Source organism: Mugil cephalus, chromosome 12, assembly GCF_022458985.1.
Source record: "Mugil cephalus isolate CIBA_MC_2020 chromosome 12, CIBA_Mcephalus_1.1, whole genome shotgun sequence".
NCBI classification, from domain to species: domain Eukaryota; kingdom Metazoa; phylum Chordata; class Actinopteri; order Mugiliformes; family Mugilidae; genus Mugil; species Mugil cephalus.
In genome coordinates, this window is record NC_061781.1 from 8,165,082 (window position 1) to 8,187,390 (window position 22,309).

At 42.7% G+C, this 22,309-nt stretch overlaps 2 protein-coding genes across 9 annotated transcripts in view; one reads left to right on the forward strand and one right to left on the reverse strand.

Moving 5' to 3' along the window:
• Positions 1 to 13,693, reverse strand: part of myo1b (myosin IB) — a 59,839-nt gene extending 46,146 nt beyond the window's left edge. For 2 of the 8 annotated variants that reach the window (XM_047600934.1, XM_047600935.1), the window contains exons 1-3: positions 13,026 to 13,689; positions 4,783 to 4,929; positions 1,818 to 1,933 (exon numbers count right to left, since the gene is read on the reverse strand). In XM_047600934.1, coding sequence (XP_047456890.1) covers positions 1,818 to 1,933; positions 4,783 to 4,908 — 242 coding nt within the window. In that variant the 5' untranslated portion in view covers positions 4,909 to 4,929; positions 13,026 to 13,689. Of the gene's footprint in view, positions 1 to 1,817; positions 1,934 to 4,782; positions 4,930 to 13,025 lie in introns of all 8 variants that reach the window. The other 6 variants (XM_047600940.1, XM_047600938.1, XM_047600933.1 and 3 more) reach the window with 5 other exon arrangements.
• Positions 13,694 to 14,053: 360 nt separating this feature from the next.
• LOC125017586 (eIF5-mimic protein 2-A-like) lies at positions 14,054 to 21,982 on the forward strand. Its single transcript, XM_047600942.1, has 12 exons — positions 14,054 to 14,208; positions 14,719 to 14,792; positions 15,142 to 15,318; positions 16,851 to 16,945; positions 17,032 to 17,097; positions 17,265 to 17,400; positions 19,250 to 19,359; positions 19,612 to 19,782; positions 20,115 to 20,261; positions 20,581 to 20,719; positions 20,977 to 21,099; positions 21,296 to 21,982. Exons 2-12 carry the CDS (start codon positions 14,729 to 14,731, stop codon positions 21,325 to 21,327), a joined length of 1,260 nt encoding a protein of 419 aa, XP_047456898.1. The 5' UTR covers positions 14,054 to 14,208; positions 14,719 to 14,728; the 3' UTR covers positions 21,328 to 21,982.
• The last annotated feature ends 327 nt before the right edge of the window (positions 21,983 to 22,309 follow it).

Here is a 22,309-nt window from a genome sequence, read left to right on the forward strand (position 1 = left end):
TGAGGGGCTCCGTAATCGCATTTTAGCTCATACAAATTTGTCATACTTCTCCACATACAACACTGCAGTCTTTTTAAGGTAGACACCCTCAGCTCATGTCAGCATGGAATGAAAATGATCTTGCGCCGAGTTTCACAAATGGCCGGCTATTTAACCTTCAACCTTCTGTTCTTACCTAAATGATCTTGTTGAAACGCAGTTAGGAGCAGAGACCATTTTTGAAAATGCTTGTGTATTGCCAAAAAAACATTTCTCCTGCACAACCATTCACACCTAAGGCCAATTTCGAATGAACCTACTGAGCATGTCTTTGGACGATGGGAGGAAGCCAAGGGAGACCATGCAAACTCCACAATGGATTTGAACCCGGAACCTTCTTGCTGTGAGCCATCAGTGCTAACCACCACAACACTGTTCTGCCGCCACCAAGCTGTCACCCATTAATCTGCTGGTAGCTGACCGTCTGATAGGTCAACGCTCGCATGCTGAGTAAAGATGCATGGTGCTGATAAATAAAACGATTTCTGCCAGTCTGTGCACTTCAGGCGGTCTTTCACCATGTGCCTATTGTGCGTCAGGTCGCGATGACAATGAAACACATTGGTTGCACTCACTAAAAGGTACTCCATTTAGAATTCAAGAAACAGTTACACATTCTTCATCCTCTCTGTGTGGAGAGAGGGGCAATGGACACTGAAAAGAAAAAAAAAAAGCGCAAAATAGCCTGCAACTGTGTCGGCTCTGTATGGCTGGCTGTAAAGTACAGCCAAGGAGCATGCTTTTGTCTGCAGGGAGCATGTCTGTTCTGGGACAGGGGCACTCTTGCTCACCCAGTCTGTGCCTCTGAGGGCCTTTGCTGCAGCCTAGAGACACAGCGGGCTAATTGACGAGTGCTGCGCTTTGTTTTGTCTTGGCAGGCTCGCAGCAACGCTGACTTCATTTTGCCAGCGGACAGATGGCTTGCCACGGTACTGAATGGCCAGCAGAAGCACCAGACACACTCTCCATACAAGAGTTAGTGTCCTTCTGATCTCAGCCACCCCCCTCGCCGCCACCCGACAACATTAGTCACTGGGTCCAAACTGATAATCCTTACAGAGGTTTGCAATACACTGTATCTCCAACACACAGACGACGGCTTCCTGCTCGCCACATTAAGACCAACGATGCCTTGTGAAGTGCTGTCCTCTACGGTTGTTATAGCAACGACACAAATTCACATGAAAGAAATCAAATCTGTCCAACTCATAAGGCCTAATCATGTTTTCGATAAGAACGGCAACAGCAGGCAGGTGCGCAGCTTCAATCACGCTACAATTTGGGATGTGCCACAATCTGCTACAGAGACAGCTATTTATGAGATTTTTCTGAGGGCTGTCGCGCCTCGCGTCAAACACAGAAAATCACAAAGGCCCCCCTGAAGAGGTTTCTAAAAAGCTGGCAATGACGCTTTTTAGCAACAGTTCAACGATCCTGAGGTATGCCAAGCGCAATAGATTAGTCTGCAGCTGGAGTTCGTTGTCTTTACGTCTCCTTAATGATGAGTTATAAAGGTGTGGATAACAGACACTCCTCAGAACAAGTATCCTGATTTCAAGTGCACCAAAAGTTCATGCGCCAGGAAAACACAGAGGGGCTCATAAAGAAACTCGTGGACTTAGGCAGATGACAAAATATACCCAACCCCTACCCAGACTCTTGCAGACGGTAGGTGCAGATGGCATGAATCGGTCTTTAAATACATCAGTCTGCAGCAGGGATATTAACTCTAAATATACACAGGCTGGAGTTGGAAGAGACCTGGGAGGTGGACTCACATGTGTGGGCTGAGTTCATAGAAGTTCCTGTTGCGGTACTCCTCCACTTTCTCTGGCGTGTAGATGGGCAAGGGCCTGTAGGGGTTCATGGAGATCACCACACTGCCAATGTATGTCTGAGGGGAGAAGAGGCAAATGCAAGCAGTTAGTTTATGTCTTTAAAAAAAAGAGAGAATTAATACTAACAGGAGTACTCCTAACATTAATCTATTTGGATTGCAACCGAGTTGAGGTGGTAAGAATTCTGCTGGTGTCAGCTTTTTCTCAGCACGGTATTTCTAATGCAGTGTTGAGGCATGCAATGCCTGAAGTGAAGACACGTAAAAACAAGGGAAAGTTTATGGAATCTGTGGGCTGGGCAGTTAACAAGTAGAAGGAAGGTCATGGTGCTGAAGGAAGGTTAAGTATGTGCATGTGTGTGCAAGAATATCTGCTGCCATACCAAGACTGACAGAGCTGGATATTAATTAATGATGTTAACAAAGACACTTCATATATAAATAATGCAACATGTAATTAAAATCCAAGGTGTCCAACCAGGAGGTGAATCTGTCATTTAATGAAAACATTTAAAGCACAAATTTGTCAGTTTCCTCTAGTTACATAAAAGAACCTTTATGTAACATTAAACCAGGTTGTGTTCGACAAATAACACTTGTCAGACGTATCTGAAAATGAATGCCATCACCTTCATCATCCTCCTACACACATAAAACAGAGCCCAGATAGCGCTTTCAGGCATCAACCTGAAACATTTTCTTTGCTCTCCATGGTAATGGCTGTTGCATAAGCCACTCTGACAAGAGTGGAGCATGGCCTTCCCTGTGGCACCGCCGCAGCCTCCCACAGTCTCTCGTTCAATAGCACACCAGAGGCAGCATGAGGCCTTTTTAAGTGCAGAGGATGGGTACAAAGGGAAAGAGTCTGTGCAATGTAAACAAAATATCACGTGCTAATGAGGGGCTCTCTTGTCCCCAAAGCACAAAAAACATTAAAAGTAACTTTGCCAGCCTCTGTAGATCTTTAAAAAAAAAAATCATGACTTGCAAAGGCTTCATGATTATTTCATGGCTCCTCTGACAAATCATTAAATTTGTCTCATTACTGAAGTTATGAAACAGCTATGAAATTGGAATATGGGGGCTTTTGTACTAACACGTCAAACACATTTACAGTCTATAAACTAAAAATTTATAGACTTATTGACCTTTTACTACAAGATGGGACTTTTCCTTTCCTTTTTTTTAAAAAAAAAGAAAAAAGAAAAAGAAAGAACATACGATTGTGAGCTCCTGCGGTGTGATGAGACCAAGTATCCCAGTGTTAAAGTTTATTTCTAGGGCTTTTTCACATCCCTGCTGCCTGTCCTCTATTACCATTTCTCTTTTCACATAGATGTTCTCAGCAATCGTTCCATCTCTTGTAGAAAAATGGCAACATCGTATTTTTGGCTAAAACCGCAAATTGGTCTAAATCCTGGGGAAGGTAAAGACAACGTTAGAACCAATTGCACAGTTGACAATGCAGAGTTGGCTGGTAAAACTGGAACACCCTTAACTTCCAGGAACTCTGGCATTTCCAATGATTCCTCCTGCTTAGGCACACGCAAGAAGCGAGGCAATGGGTTGATTTTCAGTGTCTTTGATTTTCCAACGAGTTATTGGATACATGATGTGCCGTCCCTCTGGAGGACAAAGCCATGTTTCTTCTGCGGGGAGCTGTCATATGATAGTTTGGTGTGGGGGATGGGGTCATTTGTAAGGAATGATGCCACATGAGGGGAAAATACATTCACATGCGAGGATTGTGCACCACAGATTTATTGGATAAGTATAGGCTTCAGCACTTTTGCAGGTCATCACTCTTGAGGTGCAGCTTGCCCTACAAAAAAGCGCCCATTATGGACTTAAAGCTAGGGCCATTTAAATTCCCCATGTTTTACCTTGAGTTCATGAGTAGTAAATGGTAAATTTACCATCATCAGCCTTGTTTTAATAATGGGCCTTTTACAGTCACAGGCGCATCTACACATTTGCTTACACAAGTACACACATTCACTCACCAGTGCCATGCACTGGGAGTAACTGAGGTTGTGTTGCTCAAGGACACATCGGCATGTGGCACGTTCTGGGGATCGAGCCACTAACCATCTGGTTCATGGTCAACCTGCTCTTCCTACTGAGCCATAGCCGCCCTGTCTGTGCTTAAACGTAAGAATTATAAAAACTTTGCGCATGTGCAAAGAAAACGTCCATTGGAGTGTTTGCACATTTAGGTCAGTACCAACACAAGGAATATAAAGCTCTGAGCTTATGGTTTAGGAAGGAAAATATTCAGGGCATTTGAGATGTGAAAACATCCTTCTTATTCCTCAGCAGGATGTGGGTTGCTTCTCAGCAAAATATCTAGTGCAGCACTTAGGCAATCATTGCTATATGAGGTGACATCATCCCTTGAGCCCCGAGAGCCAAGAGCAGCCAGAGCAGAACTGTAATCATCTAGGCTGACGTCTCAGGGCAGGAAAACCTGCAGAGCAGAAGAATCATGGAGTGCTGCAGCGAAAAGCCCAGAACCAATTGCCTGACGCAGGCACGGTGGTTCAACAACCCCCTTCTTCTAAAGATAAGCAGCCAAACAGACTCCCAGTCCCTCCTTGCTCCTGAGCTCTGGATTTCATGCCTCATTTAAAGGCATCATCCACATTCCTCTGTGATTTATTGATTGGTTGGTTGCTGTGGTCTCCGTTTCTGTGCCACTTGTATAGTCAAGACTGGAATAAGTGAGGGAAAGGAGGAACAATGGAGTTATGAAAAGTATCTGTACATTTCCTCAGAGTAGCCTCCGGTAGCAGTCTTTGAGAGCAGGGTGTAGCAGAAGAGTAACAAAACACTATAATGTTACACTGGCACTGAGTGAACTGATCAGCCGTTATAGAAATAAAGCAGATTTAAAAGGTCAGACTTACATAGATCTCGTTGTGGTCAAAGCGTTTCCTTAGGTTCTCTATAAATGAGTCTTCGGTCAGGACCTCGAGAAGGACCATGTCCCCCACCCCAATCATGTTGTCTAGAAGTGACGTCTTCACCTCCATCTTGGCTCCAGGTGTCCCCCTCTGCACAGAAAGACAAAGGAAGAATGTTAAAGGTTTTTCATTTTGGCAGAGTATTTCATAGCAAGGACCGTGGATTGCTTGTGCATGTAGGAGCACACCCAATCCTTCACGCAAGAGACAATGACAACGTGCCAACAAAACCAGGGAAGCAGCACACATGGATTTAAAACCTGCACAATATCAAGTGGTTGCATAATGCACTTCATTTGTAGCCTTCCAGTATGCACAAATTGCATACACAAATTGCATTTTGGTGCAACGCTGTTCAAGATATACGTTTCTTTTTAAATGAACCCCGTCATTTTGGCTTTTCTGGAGACCTCACAAATAATGGACAACAAAGTCTAAAGAGTCATTCACTGATTAGAAAACAAATAGTCCTTAACTTAGCCAAGGCAAATAAACTCAGGGACGGACATGTTTGTGCAGCAGCGGTCTGCCTCCAGAGGCGGAGCGGGGTCGTTTGATTGGCTATCCAGTCCTGTTCCCCTGTGGCATGGGAGAATATCCCACCATAGGAAATTATGTAACCAAGGAACATTTCCCTTGACTTTTGGGTGTCTGATCAGCTGGAATCTGACCCTGCTCCAGGGCTACTTATAAATTGAAGAAATCAATCCAACAAAAAAACTGCCCCAAAGGTTCTTCTTTTTATTTTTTTTCTACTCAGCAGTATAATATTTGGTGCAGCATGACAAAGACAGTGCTAGGGATGGCAGTTTTCAGTCCAATGCTGCTAATGCATCTCCTTTGGAGCAGTAATCCCAATGCTATAGCACTAGAGATAAAAGAGGGGCCTAGGATACATTCAGGCCTCGATGCAGGGGCTTTGCTGCACCAAAAACCTAATGTCTGCTGTTGTGACAGACAGTCCACACAAGGCCAATAGATGAGGCCATGCAGTTACCCATTGTTCACTGCTCTTGTAGTTTAGATGTCTCTTTTAGCACAGCCAGAAGCAGACCCTGGTTAGCAATTAATTCAAATAAGGAAATGGTGTATGTTTTATAATGCACCCATGGTGTTTTAGGCATTTGTAATCAGAAATCAGTGTAGAGTGATGTGAGTGGTAATTAGAACCAGTCTCAAAATAATCTGCCTCTGAAGGCCTAACCGTCTCTGAGCTGTCAAATCAACTTTTAGCAGCATCATAGGAACAGTGTGATGCTCTGTGGGAAGAGAAAAAAAAAATGAATAAAAAATATATGAAGTCCTACTTCACTTTTTCCCCTGCAGGGCACAACATTATTGGCTCATAAAGCGGTTGCCCAGTTCTTAGTAGTAAGCAGGAGTCAATTTCCAAAAGACTCCTAGACTCAGCATGAAGACTTTTAAAAAGCTTGGCCGAGAAAAAGGAGAGGAATCTCACCAAATAATTCATTGCTACACGCAATCAAAGCATTTAAAATGTCTCCAATGATGTCAAACATCTGATCTGAGGATGGTGTGCCAAGGAGGGGGAGAAATATTTGCTCACTTGTCAACTCGCAGTCCACTGAGGTCGGCTGCTTTTGTTCCCACCAACCAAAACGCAGCCCGACGGCCTGATGGCAACAAGCCAAAACATTCTCAACGAACAGCCCATGTCTACCAGCTGCCGGTAGGCTGTCTGCAGCGCATTTTTAAATCAAGCCATTTCCTTCCAACATAGTCGCAAATCCTCTGGAGGGATGAAAACACCATCACCTGCTCTGTGATCTCACTCCATATGCTATAACATTGCTGTTTTCTTGTGGCGTTCCAGATTTTATGAGTTGGCCTCCACAGAGCTGAGCATCCCCCGTTTTTGTGTTGTTTCTCTTTAAATATTTGTCACTGTAATCTACATTCTATCCAACGCAAGTAAACTCAAATTTACTACTGACACTCCAGTATTATTATTGGCTATCCAGAACCTCACGTTTGTACCAGCCTGCCAATATCAATACTGCTCAGACCAATGAATCAAAACCCACTTGCCAGTTCCGTTAACAGTGAGTACGCTGACATGCAAGACTCAAAGTGCTCAGTCTAATAAGTGGCACGACAAACGAGTGTTTAACAGGACATCACCTACTCCACCCTCAGTGAAACTAGCTGCCAAAGCCTCTCGCTGACCTCCAGGCGTAAATGTCACCCGAGTGCCTGTGCTTTTCCGACCAAAAACATACGGCGTCCGTCTGCGCCCTGGACACCCTCATCCCCTCTGCTGATAACCCACTACCCCAGATTTAGCGCTGGCTTCCAGGCAGCCAACAACGCAATCCCATTAATAAGAGTTGCAGCCTGCTGCTAAATGTTGTACTGGGTCCAAACAGAAAGAATGAGACTGACAGCCTTGATTAAACTCAGGGGATTATCCTCACTGCCGAGTGGGAGAGAGATGAAGAATAAATGGTCTATAGTGGTAAATGATATAAATGTTATTTTCCTTTTGTGTTCCCCTCATATAAATAACAAAAAATAGGCTATATACTTTAGATGTTCTTTATACTTTAGAATAATTCTTATTTATTATCTATTTTTAGATCTATATGACATTGTTTAAACCTTTGGCGAATGATTTAGAGGAACCAGATTTAACGTGTCCCTCTTTATTTAGCTCCCTGATGCCTTTTACAATTTGCATGGACGTCACCTTAACCGAGCGCAAACCCCGACTGGCACTGAGCCTCTGTGGAGCCGGCTGTGATTTACATACCTTTTAAATTTGGTACATTAGATGCTGACCTCATATTCTAAAAGTACAAAGAATAAACAAACATTAGATTCCTTTCCAAAAGCAGAACTTTCAGCAGCATTCGACTGAAGACATTTCTACTCTTTGACACTCTTCGACAACTGACGGACTCAAGTTATTCCTTAACTACTCCCTGATAATTCCTTTTTTTTTTTTTCCCCAAGGACTTCCTGGTACAACTATCAGCTGTAATTCATCACTGGCTATAACTAGTATAAACTGCTGATTTGTCCTTGGTGTCGCACAAAATGCAACATGCTGGGAAGATCAAACAGAGCACTCCCCTGAATGTCAGGAGAAGGTCTCGTCTGCGTTACCGTTCTGATCCTTCATATGGCGTAAAGCACGAGCCACCGAATTAAATTTCTAAATCGGAATCCGATCCATAATTCCCACAGATTAAAGTGCTGTATTTAGTGGGGCCCGAGTTGCTGAACGGAAAAATAAAAACGTGAGTGACAGACTTCATCATCTAAAGTACGATAGTGATGAGTGGGCTGGGATTTCAATGCATGTCACAGCAATATTATTAGACGTGTGCTGACCTATATTTCCCTGCCAGATCAAGCTAAAACATCAAAAAGCACCATTAAAAGTGCATGTATTATTTACGCGACGTAGACTGCGACCACGTGTTTTCTTTTCCGCTGTCCCTTAGCAAGGACAGAAGTCAAAGCAGAAGGTCAACAGCCGTGCAGGCGCTCGCATGCATGCAAAACAAATAAGCAGGGAAAACACAAATAGGGGAGACTGTGAGGCAGCTGTTGCGTGTAAGAGCGCATTTACCTGATTAAAAATAATGCGCTTAATAGCAGCTAGCCACTTTGAAATGGTTGATATATCTTCGTCAAGATCAACAAAGCGAGCTTTTATTTAAATGTTGTCTGTGGGAAAGCAATTGTGCGAGTGACACCAAGACACAAAGAGCGCAGGGTTGTCGGGCATTACTACCTAGGGAGCGCTTGTTTGAGAATACAGCGACATCAATGTGCAAACAAATGATAATCAAAACCTATTACACAGCGTAATGCTGCCCTCTAATTTTTCCCCCCAGATCAGTCTGGCCTTGTCACAGGGCAGAAGAGTCACAACATCACAGGCTGCTGGCAATGATGGGGATTAGAGCCCTCCCCTAATGGAGCAGCAGCAGGGCATGGGGCTGTGCCAAAGAGCAGGACAGGGTTGAGCAGAGAGGAGGGCAGAGGAGCAGGAAGCTCCGTGGAAAGTGACCTGAAAGAGAGGGTCCTCTGCACCACCTCAGGTGCAGAGGGTTGCACAAAAGATGGCCTTCATTTCTTGTGATTGAGTGAAAAAAATTTTGAAGATACTCAATTTTTCTTTCAACGGCTCGCACTTAATGTGCTCACCTTCAGTCAAAAGCATGAATATCTGCTAGAATTTAGGTCACACAATCTCAGCATCAATCTCAAAGTGAGTTTTAAGGCCACACGACCATCTAGACCTGTAACCGAAACAAATAATGCTGTTTAATCAAAATGCTCCTCAGACATTAAAACTAATTATATTAAAACCATTAACCCATACTCTGCAATCAAAGTGTTTGTGCAATGTTTGACAACCATAGTAAACCCAATGAACATGAAACCTGAAGGAGTCAGCTTCATACTACGAGCAATAAGGTTTTACATAATCCTAATTTAATCTGCCACTTCTAGAATCTGAGTTTTTTGTCCATGTTTCTCAACGGTTTGAAGCTGTACAAGTCAATGTTCTGGAAACTTGTGCTAGTGCTGGTCAGCCCCAGTGCCCCCCAAAGCTTCTCTCCATTTTTTCTCTTTGTATTGTGTTGCTTGCTCTGTGCGAAAAACATACTGAAATAATTCCAGCCAAAACTGCCTCCAAGCTAGGACCATTAAAAGGTCGAGACTCCAGCAACACCCATAGTATATTAGACTGCAGGGTTTCGGGGGTGAGGATGACCCCCGTGAAGGCCACGAGCCACAAAATGTTGGTGTTGTTTAAATCTTGACCTTTTTCCGTTTTTTTTTTCCTCCTCCTGCCTGGACCTTGGTAGGAGTTGAATTCAAGCCAGAAACACGATTCCTTCTCAAACTTGGACCATTAGCAGGCTCGGACTCTCAGCTAATGGTCAGTTAATGACAGTAAGGATTCTATTTGTAGTCCATGCCTCCCGTCTCAAGACAGTCTGCAAAGCATTGTTATTTCACGGAGAGTTTAACACGCCAATGGAGGAGGTTAAATTAAAGTCAATAGAGGAAGATGACTACTACAGCTTCCTCCATTTCAAACTTCCTACTCCCTCAAAGACCGTAGCAGTGTTTACTTTGTCCCCACAAGCAAATCCACTAATGGCAACCATTCCATCCGAGTACTGCTGATTGATTTCTTAATGTGGCAGGCCACTGTTATCAAGTACGATCAAAACTCATCAACCAGTCCTGATGAAGGAGATGGACTGATTTCTTTGGGTTACACTCTTCATATACACAAACCTTTTTTGGCATTTTAACTTGAGTTTGGCATAAATATGCTAAAAAACATAGTAGAACCGCATCACAGCAAGAACTATGATTCATGACTCATGCATAATGCTATGACAAGGTGAAAGTTCTGAACCTCTATTGATTCCTGCCTGCATTGCCAAAAAAATGTTGGTTAACTTAACACAAAGGTGCGTTAAAGGGATTAGAGAGGCGAAAGATCTAAACACCGCCAGGTCCACACTTGAATCCTGACATATTAAGGCTGTTCCTACGAGCTTTCTGTTTTATACATTTAACGTCATCAGCTCTTATGTCTTGATCATTTTGGTTTATTACGCATTGCTTGACCAGTAGTAATGCCTCAAAAGTTATTAAACCCGTTACTGGCAATGCACAGCGGAGAACAGGGGAGTATTCATCCACGGTATTACATTCAGCATCGTCTGCTCAACAGGCAGTCAAACACTTTGGTCTGGCAGGGGCTCATATAAGTAGATGGAGAAAGCAGCTGTGGCGAACTTGACAAAGCAGTGAGAGGAATCGAAATGTACAGCACGATTAGGCCCCTGGCTCCTTGGGGAGACGAAGGAAGGGAAGTTTAAGCAGTCAAATTGAATTGGTGGAAAATGTTCTGAGTCAACCGGCACAGGAAAAAAGTTATTTGTAAAGACATTACATTTGGAAACAATGTGCGAGTTTCACGTCCAAGTTGAAGCAACACGGGGGGAAAAGATTACACCGAGATCTGGTTCACTGCAGTGTTGATGAAGTGGTGATTTGGAAATATATAGTTCAGAGGAAAACCTCCTAAACGCTCGGGTCCGTTGAGCTGCACACGTGTGTCCTCGTCCATCTCTGTTGATGCAGGGCCAACAAAGGACACACGCCTCACTACGCCTAGCTAGAGAAAAGTGCAAAGACCATCCATCACCATGGCACTGGCTGAAGGACTTTGTTCCTCTATACAGCCTGCATTACGCCACAACATCTCATCCCATGGCGTTCACGAAGAGGCGTTTGACACGTTCTGAAATCCTGCCCGACAAGCTCACACTGAACGGCCAACAGTCCCACACACTGCCCTCTTCCAACTGAGCTGAAAAATTTTTTACTTTGTCCAGGAGTCTCTCTGCAGCTCTGAAGGCTTACCACACACTACCTTTCACACAGTCATCTTACATCACTGTTTGTTTGATCAGCACGGGTAATAAAGTTCCCATCTGGTTCCCCGACTGACGATCTGGCCAAGGGAGGCGGGACATATTTGTGGAAAACCACCAAAGGGAACAGATACATCTTTTTCTTTTCTTTTTTTTTTTTTTTTTTTTTAAACAAGGTCTTATCCGATTCTCTTGGGACGTCAAGCTCACCAGTGGAATCAGGAGTTGACAAAGTGCAGGATTCAAAGAAGAACCAGCATAATAACCTTGAGTTAAAAGGCGACGAACAGACAGTTATGACCGCACATTTGGCAACACAGGAATATCTTCCGTGTACCTATTAGTTTATGTAAAAACAACCAAAAAAATTTTGCTTTCCGTAAGAAAGGGCATTAACATATACATATTTACAGACATCCTCAGACCAGTTGTGTGGCTTTCCATATCAAATTTACATACACCCACTTGCCATTTCATTAGGCACACCAGTGAGCACGAATGCATTCTAGTACACCAGTTCCGTATTAAATCTTAGCTTCATAACTATGTAATGTTCAGTTTATGATGAAACAGTGTCGGAAAGATGGTAATTCAACCGGAGGATCGTTTTGCGGGATGAGTTCATGTCATTTAGCCCAGTACACCAATTAAAACTGGCGTTGCCAAAATAATAGAAACAAGTGTGTTACAAGACAACACAATTCAAAAGTACTGGAAAAGGAAAACAATGAATCAACAGCTCAGTTATTTCAACATTTTGTGCAGGACTGTTATATTAGAATGCATTTGCTTTCACTAGAGTACCCAAAGAACTGGAAAAGTGAGTGTATGGTGCCCTCTTAAACTCCTAAAGCTACTATACTTAAGGCATTCCTCTTCTTCTGCGAGTTCCTGGCTGAATCCCACAGGGAACCCCGGCAGAAAGTAAGCGGGTCAACTTAAGGATGTTTCTCTGTGAGATGAATAGTTTTATTCATGATTCAAGTCATGAAAATTTATTCCAGTCGGAGACATTAAGATCTCTTAAAACTGTGGGGGCGTAGGGAGGGTAGACCCACCTTGAGTCGGTTTATTCTAAATGTAAACTGACGCGGATCTTTATTTTCTTTGCCATAAATCCTGGTTTATCTGAAGATCATAGCGCAGATCATGAAAGAATACGGCGTGCTTTCACAGACAGAAGGGTGTAGGACTGTTTTACTTTTCACTGTTGAAACTCATCCCCGCTCGAGTTGGGTAATTCACACGGGGCAGATCCACATCCACGCTGCACTGCTCTTGGAAAAGTTCACTTTGGTGACAGCAGCGTGTGAAAAGACACAATGAGAGTTGACAGATTCGCCCCTGTCCTAAGCGTCCCGGTACGCAGCGGTCTTGAATCACAAAAGATTGGCCGCAGATGTAGGCAATTAGCGGCCGTGGCTTTCATGCTGGATGCGCCACTGGTTTGGGTTAGGAAAAAAGGCGAATCTTAACTTGAACGAAGTTTGATCCTCTAAACATTACAAATCGCTCACAAAGAGAACGAAAAAAGAAAGATGCACGCACAAAAAAGCCCCAACCCCCCCTTTCTGTAGGAGGCGAGGAGGAATGAATGAGTTGGAGAGCAGGCAATGAAGACAATGAAAAGTTAACTTTTTAAGAGTTGCCGCGAATGCACCGGTGTAACTAATCGTGAAGCAAACTGAAGGAAAACACTTGGAGTTAACATTTTCAGCCCCTAACCGAGAAGCGAGTAGATGTTTAACTTACCTCTATTTCTGCAAGAGTTGCTCCCTCTGTTCCTAAAATCCACTCCGCGGACACAAAACAAAAAAAGTATGATCCAGAGGTGTGGAGCGGCTCCTGAAGCCCTTCCCCGCTGACTTTACTTCAACTCGAGTGTGCCGTGCTGGATGGGGCTGAACGAGGCTCTCATCCGGAGCTTGGCACTTCTGAATGGAGCTCTGGATGGACTTGAGAGCGCAGGGTCTGCCGGGTGTAGGGAGTGGCTGGAGCGGCGTCTCTGGGCTAGTCCAGAGTCTCCTAATCACCTCCAGAGCTGGGAGGAGGTGGGGCTGTGATGCCTTCAAAGCAAGTAGGATAGAACGGGACTCCACTTCACGGAGCTTTCCAAATTGTAAAATACCCCCAAAACGTGGTGGACTATGCTACAGCCAATTCGTGTAGGCTATTATCTAAACATTTGAGCAACGCAAATGTTTCGTTTGCTTTCTTCGTGGAACATAGTTTTCTGGATGTTGATAGCATGAATCGCATAGGAATGTAAGCTTTGTTAAACGACTGTTTAAAATGGAATATTCATGATTAATAAATTGATATTATCAGTATCAACCGAGTCCATCTTGATTAAAAAGAAAAAAATATATATTTTTGATCTTACACGTCTGAAGTAGTTCCTCAGTGCAGATATAAAAATTTACGAGGCGTGCGGCAAGGCAGCATAAAGTTTTCCCTTCGTCCCAGAGACAGATGCCAGATACACAATCCACCCGACAGCACAACACCCCCCTCCTGTGTCTTAATTCTAGATAGCAACGACTTGTTGACTGAACTTTGATGATCTGACACTGGTCCAGAAATATATTTTAAACGAATTTGAACCTCATAACTCTGTAAGTTTCAGGAGGTGAATCGTCTACAGAGTTACAGGTTCAAGCAATAAGCACTGTGGTTGTATAAGTCCATCCCGAAAACCAGGCAGATATGTAATGCGATATTAAAGCATGAAATGTCAATTTCATTTCACCATGTTGTTTTCTGTCCACTTGAGCAGCCCTCTCCACATTGTTGCAGTGACATACATAGATTATCCTAGTGCGCATGCGTTCAACCTGTCCAAAAACCATTCCTCTTCCTCAGGACTGCTTGTACTGGAGTCCAGTCGGACTAGTTTTTCTTTCTCGAATTGTTTTTGTTCTTAAAGCGGATTTCGGTGAGTTCCCGTTCGTGGTTTTGTTTTCGGGTAATAGATGTGACTCATACGTTTAATTTGGAACTGCGTCATGAAAATAAACCAAGCTAAAACGGACCGTAGTTTGGCTAGCTAGCGCTACCGGTGCAGTCAGAAGTCAGATATCCTCGACTTCTCTCCGTTAGCTTTTTATAACACTATTTCGTCGGTATCTGAATACACGACACGTTGTCATATCGCAGTATAGTCAATATTTTCGAATAAAATCAGCGTATATTAACAACACGACGCTGAAAATGTACACCGTAAATGTGAATCCAAGTAGTAAAATTGCGTAGCGTCGAATACGCAGTTTCTGCCCAGCTTTGCCTGATGGAAGATGGTGTCGGGTGGTTTACTGCAATGGCTAAATTAATCTACAAACGTAACGTAAAAATGGCAATGGAAATATTGAAATGAGGGCACTGATACGCTGGGATTCGTTTTCACTGCCATTTCCTAACCCTGATCTTATTTCTGTTTGTCTTGCAGAGAGTCTTTTATGAGTAATCAAAGGCAGCAGAAGCCTACGCTAACAGGCCAGCGTTTCAAAACTCGCAAAAGAGGTGAGAAACTTCAAGCTCTGTAGTCTACAGTAAACAACAACACACACAGGAGATTTGTTCCTGTGATTTAAAAAATAAATAAATAAAAATAAATAAATTCATTAAAAAAAAAAAAAAAAATGAAGGCCTGCCTGATTATACTATTATAGTATATATTATATATTATACTGTCTACTATTCACTGCACATTAGTATGTAACTGGCTCCTGTATAGGAACACGTTGTTGAAGAGTAGGACACCCAGTACTGTAACATTAAATGTTTATAAATACAAACTGTGATCGGAAGTAACCTAACGAATCGTAATAAGTGGCATGGATAAAGTTGGTATTATCTGTTTTTCCAACAGATGAAAAGGAGAGGTTTGACCCCTCCCAGTTTCAGGAAATCATCGTGCAAGGTCTGAACCAAAGTGGCACTGATTTGGAAGCTGTCGCGAAGTTCCTTGACGCCTCTGGCGCCAAGCTTGACTATCGTCGCTATGCTGAGGTCCTGTTCGACATCCTGGTGGCTGGCGGAATGCTGGGTGTGTGTTGAGACTCCCTCATATTGGTTTTACTTTTACAGAAAAGCAAATATTTTATGATGCCACTAAAGTCACTCTTTTCAGTTGATGCAGTACTCGTTTAATCAGACAAATACATGGACACTGGCCATGTCTTCACTTGAATATTGACCCAGCTGCAGTAGTTGCTACTTTTAAGCATTTGTCCATTAGTTACATCCATTTTATTCTGTAGGTCAGGGGTATTCAATTAAAATTCAGAGAGGTCCAGTTACAAAACTTTCCTCCCAGCAAAGGTCCGAATCTAATGCCACTTGAAATATTGTACCCTGATGTAAATAAAATCAACAACATATGCACATTTCTATATCATTTATTGGGAAATTTCAAGTGTTTTCAAAGTAATAGCCTATCCTTTTAACATACCAATATTCTGAGCTTATCAAACTACAATCGGTTTGATTGGCTTGGACATTGATGATGCTCCTGACGTATGAACAGGATGATTGATGTAAGCACAAATTAATTATCTTTTTAATAAACCATTTGAAGCCTGAACGGCTCACTGGCGATCCGTCAAAGCACGCCGATTTTGAATTACCGTAACTTACAGTTATAATATTGACAATATTCAAAGTGTGGCTGAACACTGGGAAGTTGTGCTTTTGTCTGGAAGACCTTCGTGACATCTCAAAGGTATAACTTCGTTTTTACCCACAAATTCCTCCGAACATATATTATCCGTACTGATCTGGAGCCAACAGCAGCGGTGGGTCATCATTACCGTAATAGCAGATTTTTTTCCCCAGAAAGCGCAACTTCCCAGTGTTCAACCAAACTTTGAATTTTGTCTATTGTGAGTTAAGGTAATTCAAATACCACAAGCTTCTTTGAATGCGCAGACGGATGTTCAGGTCTTAAATGGTCAATATTAGAATTTCAACGGGTCCGGGCAGAACCGTAACTGAGTCCGTGCCCGGACCAGTGTCCGCCATTTGGTGATGCCTGCTGTAGGGGTTCATGGGGAGGCTGGGATTGGACAAAAGAAAATCGGACACCCCGAATAGTTCCCCATTGAAGCAGGGCTAACATCGAGAGAAAGAGAGCTTTTCACGCTCAGATTCACGCCTGCAACAAATTTAGAATAACCAATTAACATGTGTCTGGGGAAACCCACCATCACCACACACCCATCTATTATATATAAATGTTATTATGGTAGATTTGTTTGATGAGGGCCGGATCCTATCACAGCTGGCACTGGGTTCAAAGCTGGATACGCCTCAGTGGCCTACCACAGGACTAACACAAGGAGACAAACAGTCACACTTACACACCAACCTAAGACCAATTTAAAATCACCACCTGGAGAATATCCACGCCTCATAGTACCCCCTATGATTGAACTATGTTTCATAAAAAAATAATAAGCCCTTTTATGTTCTTCTAGCTGTTCATTTTTTTAATTGAAGACATAAATTGCGCAAAGCAGTGTTATTGTCACTGGTAGTGCAAGACTCACAAATAATATGTAAATATATGTTTATTTTCAGCCCCAGGAGGGACTTTGTCCGATGACGTGATCTGCACGGAGTTCTGTCTCTTCAAAGCACAAGAGGACATGGAGACCATGCAGGCATATGCACAGGTGAACAGTTTAAACCTCCTCTAATTCAGTTATATATGTCATTTTCAGTTTTACGAAAACTGCTAAACATTTTATTTTTCTCTTAGGTCTTTAACAAGCTAATCAGGCGTTACAAATACTTGGAAAAGGGATTTGAGGAGGAAATCAAAAAGGTTGGTTTTTTTGATAAAGGCAGGAACATGCACTGCCTGTACAGGCCAAGTCTCTGAAATCCTGAGCATATTATGTCAACACAAAATTTTAAATGAAGTTTTATTTAAATCGTATGTCTGACTCAATACACCCTAGAGACTGTGTTCATATGTTTACTGTTCGGCAGCTGCTGCTGTTTCTCAAGGGCTTCACAGAGTCTGAGCGCAACAAGCTGGCCATGCTAACGGGAATTCTGCTGGCCCACATCAATGTGTCTGCGTCCATTCTCAGCAGCCTCTTCAATGAGAACCTGGTCAAAGAAGGTATCCAGTTTTGTGTCTAATGTGTGCATCATAAAGTTAGACTTAGACTTAAACAGACTTTAATGATCCACTAGGGAAATGATTGGTCACCATAGCTTAGCACGTAAAAGAAACAGTCTTAAAAACCACAAGTAAAAAGAAAGATAAAATAAGATTAGATTAAAATAAGTATTATCTAGTGAATTAAAATGAATAGTGTATTTAAAAAATGTACAGAATTAGCTTTATGAACAAATGTACAAAAGTAGTTGGCAAAACAGTGTCTAAGGTGATCCAGTTGTTTGGACAGTTGCATAGCAACAGTGGCATGGATTGTGTCGTATGCTGTTTCCTTCCTGAACTCCAACACCCAGGAGCGTGTTTCCATCCGCCTGTAGAGTCCCAAAAGCACATATGCACTGTGGTCCGTATGCACCCAGGTCTCCTCAAGACAAAGCACTTCTCACGACGCACTCTCTCATTCAGTGCGTTTACATGCACGTGAAAAAAACAATTTATTGCCTTAATCGGACTCTAGCTGGACAACGTAAGCGCATGTAAACGCGTTACTTTGACTAAAATCGGAGTTCTCTTCTGACTAAGACACTCAGATAATGCAATTGGAATTAGTTTTTCTCTACCATGTATACGCCTCAATCAGACTGCAGTCGGTTAACGTGTGTGCGCATGTTCCACAACCACTGCGCTGGCGTGTGACCCCGGAACAAAAACATTGAAGAAAGCCAATCGCAGAAGAAGGCGGTAAAGAACCGGTAGGAGAACGGTTTGAGGGATAGTGCACCATAATTAGCGCGCACATTCCCTAGGAGATTAAAAGAGCTGTGCTATTATCCCTCTGGTTGTTGTTTGAAATGCCAGTCTGCCGCATGAACGACTCTTGTTTATTATATGATGTAATAGGTCAACCGGAAAACGGACCGTATTAACGTGGTATTATCCTGCTGAAAAGACACTTATCGCCACCTAGTGTGTAGGGGGAGAACATGTTCCCGTCAGTTATTTGATTTTTTTCTGTTGCATGTAAACTGGGACAAGGGCTGTAGTCAGAGTTACATTTTAAGCATGGCTCGATTAAAATCTACATGTAAGCACACTGATTGTTACTATACCTTTGATTACATTTATCAAACATTTTAATAATATAATGTATATACAGATTTTCCCTTCTTGTGCTATCTTAATGCTATTCGTCATTACATAGCAATGGGACAAGCATCATGCGGATCAGTGCTTTTAATGTTTCTCCCAGCCTTGCAAACAGTATAGTGTTAAAGGTGCATTACTGCCACCAACTATGACAAAGTGCGAATGGCATGCAAACTGTAAAGTAGTCGATTAGTCACACAGTATTATCATATGTATACTATAAAGATGACATGAATTATTTTTTTTTTATTAATACTGCTGTCAGTAGCATATTTTGATATTACAACATCCCTTGTACTAACATATCTACAATACACATTGCTCTGCTTTGACAGTCACTCAGATGTATTTTGCTTATAACAGAAAAAAAATTGGTGAGGCTCAACAGCTGGTTTATATCCAGTTAATCCAACAGAGCCCCAAGGTTTCCCTTAAACATGGATAACAGAAGAGAGGCAGTTATGGTCTCTGAAACTTTTTAACATTTCCAGTTATTGTGATTGCGTTGGCCGAAAATCTGACTGTATTTTGTTTAGATATAGATGCATATTTAACATTTATCTCTGGTCCAAACTCAACTTTTTGTAGCACCGTTCCAGTTAAAAGCTGTGGAGTTGTGTTTACCGGTGTATTACACAGGCCTAACTTTATCCAAGCAAGTCTGTTGGTAACAGCTGACGCACATTTTCATGCATTTGCTCAGGTGTTTCGGCATGCTTCGCTGTAAAACTCTTCAAATCCTGGCTTTCTGAAAAGGACATCGCCTCAGTGACTGCCAGTCTTCGAAAGGTTGGCATGGACAACCGGCTTATGGTGAGAATAACATCTTGAGTATAAAATCTGTACTAGGCTTTGGCAAATTAGTGTTTCCCAATGGAGTTAGGCCCAGCAGTCAGTCTTGGCGCTATAATTAAGACTGATGAAAGTAAAATTATTAATCTGCTTGAATTTAACAGAATTTAATAGCTCTTGTGGCAGTCCATACCTATGCGTTGTATGAACAGTGGTCTCCTAATTTCTGATGAGGGCTTGTCTGGCTGAATATTTGATTGTGTAATTTCTCAGGAACTGTTTCCCGCCAACAAGCGCAGTTGTGAGCACTTCTCGAAGTACTTCACAGATGCTGGGCTCAAGGAGCTTTCGGACTTCGCCAGAAACCAGCAGTCCATAGGTGCTCGCAAGGAGCTGCAGAAAGAGCTTCAGGATCAGATGTCACGCGGAGACCCCCTCAAAGATGTAAGTCTGGTTTTTCCGCTGCTTTTACACTAACCTCAGTCCCTTGTTGTAGCACACCAGGGTGTAGTTTCTCGTAGCTTTTTTTTCTTGACCTGTACCCCTTTTGTCTTGAGGAGAGGTGGAGAAACGGATGCAGTGAATCAATGACAAGTTCCTGAAATCCTCTCAGCCTGAACATGTTATCAGCTGTTTCAGGCCTCTGGATCGTGCCAGGGTTTTCATACCTCAGACTCCTGCAGGATTTGATAAGCAATAAGCTTCAGCACATGCTGGCTGTGGTTCGTCTGCTTTGTCAATAATGCGTGTTCCATCTGTTAACGCGGGTCTTGCAGATCATCGCCTACATCCGAGAGGATATCAAAAAGAACAACATCTTGGAGCAGACGATGATTGGACTAATTTGGTCCAGCATAATGAGCTCCGTGGAGTGGAACAAGAAGGAGGAGCTAGTCACTGAACAAGCCATCAAACACTTAAAGGTGACACTGCTGTTACTCTGCTCTGCTGTTTATTTTTTTCTCTCTGTCAGGTATGACACCACACTAGGGAATGAGGCGTCTGAAGAAACTTGCAGATGTCACTCTTAAACTGTGCCTCAGGGATGTTTTAGAATCCAGGCTGCTGTAGGATTTGAACTTGAGAGAGAAGATAATTGGATTTATTTAACCAAAGCCATTCCTCCAGCACTGTGGAAGTAATATAGGAAATCAGAAAGAGATCTTGGAACTTTTCCTCTATTTTCTGTGTGTATTTTTTGCAGAACTGCAATTCTGACTCTTAATTCTTTTACATTCTCAGCAATACAGCCCGCTGTTGAAAGCTTTCACTTCCCAGGGCCTCTCTGAACTCACTCTCCTGCTGAAGATCCAGGAGTACTGTTATGACAACATCCACTTCATGAAAACCTTCCAGAAAATTGTTGTACTGCTCTATAAAGGTGAGTAATGATGCCCATAAGGCCCCTGTTTCCATTCTCGCATTCTCAGAAGTTTACTTTATAGTGGGAGCTATGTAGGCATGTGTGAGCCAGATGGTCAGAGATTATAGCCAAAAGTTTATCCTGATTGATGTTATCATCCTGTCTAGTGATATTTGTTTTTCAAGCACCTGCGGACGCATCTGTGCTGCTGGCGTCAAGTTGAATGGATGTCTCTTTTGTTTTTCTGTTTGCCCCTACGCTTCATCACTTTCAAGCGGATGTCTTAAGTGAGGAGGCAATTCTGAAGTGGTACAACGAAGCCCATTTAGCCAAAGGAAAGAGTGTTTTCCTTGAACAGATGAAGACGTTTGTCGAATGGCTCAAGAACGCGGAGGAAGGTAGGCGCCGCGCTCCCTCCTCTTTCCCGTCTTTGTCGATATTTTCTTAGGTTCCCGAGCATGAGTTTGTGCTTTGCCTCATCTCCCTGAATAATAAATGAAACTCATTCCTCATCACAATGTTTGAACCAAAATGACAATAGTAGTAGTGTTTCGTGTTTGAGCACACGAGTGACTGTTGTTTCCTTTTTTGCAGAGTCTGAGTCTGAGGAAGAGGAGGCAGACTAAGGACCTCTGTCTAAAACAACCATTGTAATCTGTGTTTTTAAATCAGCATCAGATACTGTACAAGGATTTGTTACAAAAGTCTGTCTATATTCCTTTTCTATTCTCTACCTCCTCATACCTAGTCCAACCGTAATGTAAGGGCTTTAATATATTTTCTTTCAACATGCTTACTGTCTGAATCAATACATGTACTCCTCTTTATACTCATTCAGGAGCCAACGACAGTGCCACATTTAGCTATATAGATTGAAACCACTTTCATGCAACAAAGCAGAGCATTTTTGGAAGGACAGTTCCCTTTAAAACGAACCAGCCTAAAAGAGTATTTCACAGCTAATGTATTTAGTCGTGGAACTCTCATGTGCTGGAGGTCCATCTGTGTAGCCACGATACGCTGGTTCTCCTAAAGACAAACTGTTTTTCTAACCATCTTTGCCAATGATGTGACGACTTGGAATTCATCGCCAGTCTAGATTCTGTCTCCATCATTGGTGATGGAGCTGTGCCATTTCTCACAGCAGTGGTTATGGCGGCAAAGCTGCCTCAAAAAGTGAATTTCCAAGTTTTCCATCCGTTTTCTGTAACGGAACCGTGCTAGCTTTGTAGGGTTTTCCCCCCTTTACCACTTTAAATAAAAGGCAAGTAATGGTTTTCATCATGGTCGTGTTTATTCATATGCCAACTGACTCTTGTGGTGTGAAGATGCAAAGTCCAAATGCTGTGGGAGGAAAAGTTGAAAAGTTCCAGGTGTAAAACGTCAAGGAAATTCATGCGTCGTTCCAGATCGACCGGTGTTCCCTCACAATGTTCCGCTGGTTGATCTCCTTTCGCCTCGACTAATCGTGTAATCAAGAGAGGCAGTCTGGCCGGCGTCACTTCACTTATATCGCACTTGAAATGGTAATTACGAATCAGTCAAGCATGCAAAAAGGGATGTGATGGCGGTTCAAGATGTTATGAAAATAGAGTTCCGTACACATCA